General features: G+C 39.6%; 1 protein-coding gene across 1 annotated transcript; it reads left to right on the forward strand.

The window, feature by feature from the left end:
- Positions 1–408: 408 nt before the first annotated feature.
- LOC146390334 (tripartite motif-containing protein 16-like) lies at positions 409–3,225 on the forward strand. The gene is made up of 2 exons (XM_084921218.1): positions 409–867; positions 2,310–3,225. The coding sequence occupies exons 1-2, from the start codon at positions 409–411 to the stop codon at positions 2,868–2,870; spliced, it is 1,020 nt and encodes a 339-aa protein (XP_084777344.1). The 3' UTR covers positions 2,871–3,225.
- Positions 3,226–8,435: the final 5,210 nt, after the last annotated feature.

Consider the following 8,435-nt stretch of genomic DNA (forward strand, 5'->3'; position numbering starts at 1 on the left):
GAAAACAAGGGCAAGTTGACGTGTGCTAGTGAAAACACAGGAAGCACCCCAGCGCCCCAGAACAGCACAAAGGGGAGTATAAGGAGGTGGGCAGTTGCAGCCAAGATTTATGGGACCCACCTGTGTCAGTTGATTACCTGACCCCAGATCAGCAGGAGCAGGTGAAAAAGGTCCTACATGAAGAGTGTGTTGCATTTTCAAAAGATAAGAGCGATGTGGGATGCATCCCCTCCCTGAAGTTAAAGATCAGATTGAATGACACAACCCCAGTGAGCCGCACATACATCTCAGTCCCCAAGCCACTCCATAAGGAGGTGAAGGAGTATTTGGAGGACCTGTTGAACAGAGGATGGATTCAGAAATCCCGATCCCCCTACTCATCACCCATCGTCTGGGTGCGCAAAAAGGATGGAAGTTTGCGTCTCTGCGTTGATTACCGGGAGTTCCAGCGCAGTTACGGAAGAGTGCCTTGCAGGCTTGAGGGATGAAATATCTCAGCCATATCTGGATGACAATTTGGTCCACAGCAGGTCATTTGAGGACCACCTGCATGATCTGAGGGAGGTCCTGCACCGTTATCAAGCACACGGGGTGAAGCTGACCCCCAAAAAGTGTGAAGTGTTCAAGGACAAGGTGAAATTCCTGGGAAAGATTTTATCCAAAGATGGCTGCATGGACCCTGCTGAATTGGCACCAGTGCAAGGACTAAAAAACCGCAAACCTGAGACTGTGGGAGACCTAAGGAAAATGCTAGGTTTCCTGTCATACTCCCGCCCCTACATTGCAAACTTCTCACGCACTGCCAAGCCACTATACCAGCTGCTATTGACCGGAAAGATTCAAGTGATTACTGACAGAAGATCAACGGTAATCAGGCACAAAGGACGACGGAAAAAATCATCCCACCAAGTGATTCCAGGAAGGCTGGGTACTCTGAACTTACTACACATTTTGGTGTGTAAATGCAAAAACAGACAAGACTCATTATCCCACTTTAAGGCACAGGGAAGAAAACTTCTTGTCCACCAGTAAAACCCCAATGTGCAGGCAGCAAGCTGAGGAGATACTAGGATATCCACTGCCTCTAACCAAGGGCAACTCTAGGCTGAAACAGAGTCCATTGCCTCTCCAGCAGACTGGTTCTAGTTCTAGTCCAGCCCAATTACATGAAGAGGTTTTCTCAACCTCACGTTCTACCTCAGGTTACTTCCCTATCAGAGGGGTGACATTACATTTCCAAATAGGTGTTGCTTCCTAAATTCAGAAACTTACAATCAGGATTTGTTTTCCTGTTTTCTGTAACTGAACTGTTTCAAAGCAGTACTGAACATGCAAACACAATTCAATTTGTCCATAACTCTGTCAATAAAGATATGAATGCTGCCAAACTACCGAATGTATGACTAAGACTGATAACCACTCCCTTCTCTCAACACACATTCACCATTGGCACTTTCAGTTCAGGCAATAGTCTAATCACTACAGTTCAAAGTACAAACATTGCAGCTGCTACAGAAAGGAGAAATGGCGCACAGAGGAAATGAGCTGAATTCAGAAAGCCTTCTCTTGTTCCATCTGTTTGGATCTACTGAAGGATCCAGTGACTACAAACTGTGAACACAGCTACTGCATGAACTGTATTAAAAGTTTCTGGGATGAAGAGGACAGTAAGGGAATCCACAGCTGCCCTCAGTGCAGGAAGACTTTCATACCGAGGCCTGTCCTGGAGAAAAACACCATGTTAGCAGCTTTAGTGGAGCAGCTGAAGAAGACTGGACTCCAAGCTGCTCCAGCTGATCACTGCTATGCTGGACCTGAAGATGTGGCCTGTGATGTCTGCACTGGGAAGAAGCTGAAAGCTATCAAGTCCCGTTTATCTTGTCCAGCCTCTTACTGTGAGAAACACCTCCAACCTCACTATGATGCAGCTCCATTAAAGAAACACAAGCTGGTGGCCCCCTCCAAGAAGCTCCAGGACAACATCTGCTCTCGTCATGATGAGGTGATGAAGATTTTCTGTTATCTCTGCCTGATGGATGAACATAAAGGCCATGAAACAGTCCCAGCTGCAGCAGAAAGGACTGAGAAGCAGAAGGAGCTCGAGGTGAGACGACTAAACATCCAGCAGAGAATCCAGGAGCGAGAGAAAGATGTGAAGCTGCTTCAACAGGAGGTGGAGGCCATCAATGGCTCTGCTGATCAGCTGATGCATGTTGAGCTGGAGCAGCTCTTAAGCAAAGAGGACCACAACCAGTTTCTACACAACTACCCCTCACCAAGAGAGGAATGGACAAACATCTCACTGACAGTCAGAGACCAGAGCTGAATTCTTAAAATATTCACGTGAAATCACACTGGATCCAAACACAACAAATAAATATCTGTTATTATCTGAGGAGAACAGAAAAGTAACAGTAATGAAAGTACAACAGCCTTATTCTGATCATCCAGACAGATTTACTTTTTATCGGCAGGTCCTGAGTAGAGAGAGTCTGACTGGACGTTGTTACTGGGAGGTGGAGTGGAGAGGGAGAGGAATTCGTGTAGCCGCTGCATATAAGAAGATCAAAAGAGCAGGGAGGTTTTATGAATGTGGTTTTGGGTGGAATGACAAATCTTGGGCATTACGTTGTGACAGAAACAGTTATAAATTTTGGCACAACAAAGTCCAAACTGTCCTCTCAGGTCCTCGGTCCTCCAGAGTAGGAGTGTACCTGGATCACAGAGCAGGTATTCTGTCTTTCTACAGCGTCTCTGAAACCATGACTCTCCTCCACAGAGTCCAGACCACATTCACTCAGCCGCTCTATGCTGGAATTCGCCTTTATTCCTTTGATGGAGACACTGCAGAGTTGATTAAAGTCAAATAGAGAAGACAGGTTCATGTTGATCCCTGACCATTATATGTATTTGTGTAGTTTCTAAATGAGGCTTTACATTTTAGAAGCTGAGAAGTTCAGTGGTCCATTGATGTGTGAAAATAATATTGCACTGATTCAAACTGTACTTACATTTATATACCTTACATCAATATAAATCTGAATTTGTTCTTATGGCTGATAATCATGTGAGTTTAAATGATACTACTCTTCATATTCAGCATGTTTGAAATCTGTCATCAGTCTGGTTAGTGGTTTTATTCTGTAGTTGCTGTAGTGGGTTGTCAAATGCAACAATATATTGGAGCTGCAGTGATTCATCAGTTAGTTGTCATGGTCTGCGTGCAGGCGGGCAGGAAACAGACCCAATATGCAGGCTCGTGGAGGCGTAAGCTTAAATTCAAAGAACCTCAGCTTTATTGCTGGCACTGAACTGAACCCATACTAACACCAGAAATCACAAACCACACAGAAATCATAAAATAACAATAACAATACACAAATCACTGGGTCACCGACCCAGGACTGTGACATTAGTCAATAATTGGAGAACTGATTCTTTTATAATTACTTTACACTGAAACGTTTTGTTGTGTTTTTTTCTTTTCTTTAATTTTATGCTTAACATTTTTTAACATTAAGAGTCTCATACCCCACAGGATTTAAAGCTGTGAAGTGACAAACACACAAAAATGTATATACTAAAAAAAATTATGTTGATTTTCAAAACAGTTTAAGTTTAGTATGCTCCTGTTTTGTCATGTCACTTTAAATAAAGAGGGATACATATTTTGATAAATAGGAGAGATCATGTCTGAGGGCTTGTAAAGAGGTGTGAGCCAGTTATTTGTGCTATCAGTTGTGTAAGCTGTAAAGGTTGTTGAACTGATATGGCTTCACAGTAACAAGCACACGTTGCCTTGATCAGGTCAAGGTTTAACTGTGGGTTTGTTTTATCTAGGACCAGTTAAGACCATCTCAGTTTATGCTCTTCAAGTGGAGGTAGGAGAAATGACACCTTGAATTCAGAGGAGGCAGCTCTCAGCAAATTATTGGATTAGATTAAAGTGGCATGATGAAAGCCACTGACATAGAAAGTCTTGGAGGCTTGAAGAACTCAGCACAGCAAAAAAAAAAAAAAAAAAAAAAGGAAATGGATTGTTGCCCCTGTGTGCAAATCGAGTTTGGAAGTTTCAAAATGCATGTGTTCACATGGAGCTTCTGAAGCGCAGATGTTTCCAAACACTGCTCCAAAGCATGGTTCATAATGCCCAGGTCATGTGACCATGACTAAACGAGGTTTAGGTGCAATTCACCACAGTTTCAGCAGCTGGCGTACCTGGTACTGGGCAGTGTGAGACTCAGAGAGTTACACTTTCTTTTAAAGAGAGTGATTTGACCTGGGACTTGTAACTAGTGAACTGATGTTTTTAAAACTATCGCTTCTATGTATTACTCATGCAAGTGTAAAAGAAAGCAATATCCTCTCTCTCATTATTATTGTTGCTGTGGATTGTGAAGACCGATATAGATGATCCAATCACATAAACACCAGAATCCAAAATGTAATCAAATAAATATTATATAGATATATAAACAATATATAGACGTCTTATTAGAATGATTATGGCCACACAGATAAGAGAAAATGAGATAAACAGAGACTGGTGGGTGAACTCCATTCACTCATATTAGCAGAGAGAGAGAGAAATACTGTGCTATTAACTCATTTAAGTATCTCAATAAAAACTGTCTGTGCTTTCAGGGAGAAAAGGACAGGTCAGCATCTGACTCTGTCTGGGCTCTAGATTTTTTCTACCTTCTAATCTGTTAGTCACATACTCTGCCACTATAAAGATTAGTTATTCTATAGAAAAAATGGTGTTATAAACACGTTAGAAAAACACATCCATTAAATGCAGGTGACCTATTTCATAAAATGTTTCATGGCAAAATCCACAGCAGTATACAGTTTTGGAAGGTTTTTTCATGCTTCAGACGTTGCTTAGCAGAGAATGATTTAAATGGCATATCCTTGTAGCACCTGTGAGGAGAGCGTCAGTGAGATGTCACAATTGAAAATTAATGTAAGAATTCCCACAGGTGTAATCTCTTAAATATGGAAGCAGCATATCAGAGTGCTTTCAAATGCCTTTTTGTCTACACAAGTTTTTCTTTTTCTTTCATTTCTGATGTTTTATAGAAGTGTAAAAATTGATGTTTTGACTGTTTGGATAAACTTGCCTCAGTCTGTATTATATTTTATTTTTACATCACTATCATGAGACGTTGGTTGTTTGAAAGAAGTTGGACTTATTTTTTAAAGACTGATGAAAATTTGGTGGTGGGAGAGGTTTTGAAATGGAGCACACCAATAAAAAATGTTTGATAACAAATGGTCTAAATCAGGGGTCTTAAACTTAAATGAGCTGTAGGTCACTGCTGGCGTTGTCATCTCATTGGAGGGCCACTTTAGTGTTCAAGTAGTACAAAAAACAAACAAACAAACAGCAAGAAAACACGCACAAATATTTCCAAAAATGTAGTGTTTTGTTTGTTTTTTAAACATTTCAAATGTTGTATAACAAGACAAAACTGAATAACAAGACTTAACTGAAACTTTTCATTGGACTACCAAATAAACACATTGGTACTCTCTTTCTGGACAGACACATGGCAGCACTTGTGCTATAATTTTGTTCATTTTTAACAAAATAAAAATGCAGACATAAGTGCACACATTAGTTTTTGACTGCGAGTGAAAATTATTTTCTTTACAAATAACTGTCTCACTGAACTAACACAGCCAAATCCCTCTCTCTGCTCATATTGCCTTAATATTAAATAATTTTTGGATCTATAAGATGTATAAAAAATTATTTTGACATTGTATTCAACAACAAACAAATACTCCCTAACAAAAAAGTAACTTCAAGGGCCAAATTGCAATATATTTCCTCACATCAATATACAGGCCGCAAGTAGGGGTGACCAGAGGTGGAAAGTAACGAATTACATTTACTTGCGTTACTGTAATTGAGTAGTTTTTTTGTGTATTTGTACTTTTTAAAGTAATTTTTCAAGTCTGTAATTTTACTTTTACTTAAGTATATTTTTTAAAAAGTATTGTAGTTCGCTACGTTTTCAATCACACCCGTTACTGAGTAAATTAAAATTTTACAAAAAACATTGTGCTTCGGAAATACTGCAGGGAATGATGGGTAGTAGAACAAATTGGCGCTAAGGTCACATTAAAGATGGAGTCTGACATCGGTGTTACGGATCCAGTGAAAAAAGAAGCCCCGTCGAATTCTGCTGACCCTGAACTCGAAGAAACGGATGTGAACCCCTGGCCGTATTTAAGGGACCATTTCGGCCAGGGGTGCAAGAAAGGCAACAGCTTTATTATGCAGTGTAAGCTGTGTTTGCCCAGAGAGACCGAGTTAGCAGCTTTTAAAAATTCCACATCAAACCTGCGCAAGCATGTAGAGGTAAGTTAAATACAACTCGTACCGTTATGGTAGCAAAAAGGCTGTGTTCAAATTAATCACATTAAGTTAAGACATCTGTGAAGAACACAGATAACGTTGGTTGGTACTAGCAACTTGCTGTAATCGGGCACGTTGTTGTCCACGCAACTTACATTTTTTTACTGGGTTGGTAAATTGCCAAAAGAAAATGTGTTTACCTACGTTTTTCCTGTTTGTTAATAATAATAATTTATTTTAAAAAATACTTAAATTAAAGACAGAAGCGGCTACTTTCTTACTTAACCCACATATGTTCACACTGCAGGCAAAAGAATAACAGAGCGCTCACTTACCTTAGATTAGTCAAAGACAGCTGACTTCTGTTACTTGTTAATTAGCACTTGCAACCTCCCGTTAACTAGCCTGTTACTGTCCAATAAAAAAAACCACGAGGTATATTGGTATAATTTACCAGCAGTAGCTATGTAATGCATTGATGTCTTATTAGGGACGTCAAAAAACTTTCTCTCAAACTTAACACTGGCCTGCCTGCCTCAGCTGCCTTCGAGCGTCTCTTTAGCTGTGCTGGACTACTGTTCACTGCAAAGTGAGCAAGGATGAACTCTACTAACTTTGAAAATCAACTGCTCCTCAAAATTAACAGGAAGTTCAGAGAGTAACACTCTAGGATGGATACAAAGGAACTTTAATCTAGAGGTACAGTAGGGCAGGGCCAAGTTTAAAAAATTAAAAAACATTTTTAAAGCAGCTGCCGTTCAGTTCAGTACTTGTTCTCTTATTTGACAGTTTAAAACACATTCTCATGTGAAAGAATGATATGATTTTGTATTGAAAACACTGTGATACCTGACAGTTTGGTTGATTGGTTTGGTGACCATTATCCATTTTCATGTATAGACTTGCAGTTTAACTGCCACTGCACTTTAATTTGTTAATTTTTTTTTTTTCACTAAAAAAGAACTACTTTGAGATTTATATCCCACTGTCTTTTTTTGCACTACTCAGAAGCAGCTGTCCTCCTGCTGACAGAAAAGTAACTATGTAACTTTTACTCTGAGTACATTTTAAATGAGCTACTTTTTACTTTTACTTGAGTACATTTTTAGACAGGTAATTTTACTTGTACTTGAGTAAAATTTCAGCAAAGTAATAGTACTTTTACTTGAGTAAAATATTTTAGTACTCTTTCCACCTCTGGGGGTGACATGGGCCACGAGTGGCCCCCGGGCCGCGAATTTGAGACCCCTGGTCTAAATGTACAGTTGTGATAAAAAGCTTACATCCACTCATCATCATGGGCATGAATGACATTGTAGTTTACTGAATATCTGTACAGGTTTTTAAAATCTAAGAATATTCTAACTGCATCCTTTTTCTGATCTATTGCGTTTCTAAATCCTTCGATCGATGTAATTAATGCCAATCATGCTGAACTGTTTGATCTGAAACTACTGACTCTAAGAGAGTAATTTATGTCTGTGTCATCAATTATTGAACAAATTTTTGAGATTTCTGGAGAACTCTGGAAATTGAGAAACAGGCCTATAATTTGTGAAGTGGTGGCTATCCTCAGTTTTATGCAGCAGCAGAACTTTAACTATTTTCATTTAGTTTGGAACTACCGTCCTGAATAATCCCGAAATGTATGTTAGTTGTTCTGAAATCCCTTCACTGATCTTCTTGACAGTTTTCATAACAGTAGATGATTTGTATCTACACTTATTTACAGTATCAATGCTTTCGTTTTCCTTCACTCTTGTAAAGAACATTGAGTTAGGATTTCTTCTACCACTGTGCACTAACCTACTAATTTACATCTGCTAATCAAAATGTTGGTAGTTTGATCCCTCGCTTCTCCAGTCTGCATACAAAAGATTCTTGATACTAGTTATGAATGTTTGATAGAAATCAATAAAGCAGAGGGAAAAAAAGCTTGTGTGAATGAGGCATGTGTCATGGTCCGGGTGAGTGCGGGGTTTTTCCACTCTGCTGGGCTCCACCTTCAGGCAGAGACTCCAATCAGCTTTCACACCTGATTCCAGTCAAGTCACCAGTATAGAGCTTT

Source organism: Perissodus microlepis, chromosome 3 (assembly GCF_051167445.1).
Source record: "Perissodus microlepis isolate ML-2025 ecotype Zambia chromosome 3, ASM5116744v1, whole genome shotgun sequence".
NCBI classification, from domain to species: domain Eukaryota; kingdom Metazoa; phylum Chordata; class Actinopteri; order Cichliformes; family Cichlidae; genus Perissodus; species Perissodus microlepis.

Bases quoted from the DNA above. Each gene is read 5' to 3' on its own strand.
- LOC146390334 (XM_084921218.1), top strand. From the start codon at position 409: ATGGAAGTTTGCGTCTCTGCGTTGATTACCGGGAGTTCCAGCGCAGTT. The intron at 868-2,309 runs GTAATCAGGCAC...TCTCACTGACAG, and splicing joins TTACTGACAGAAGATCAACG to TCAGAGACCAGAGCTGAATT.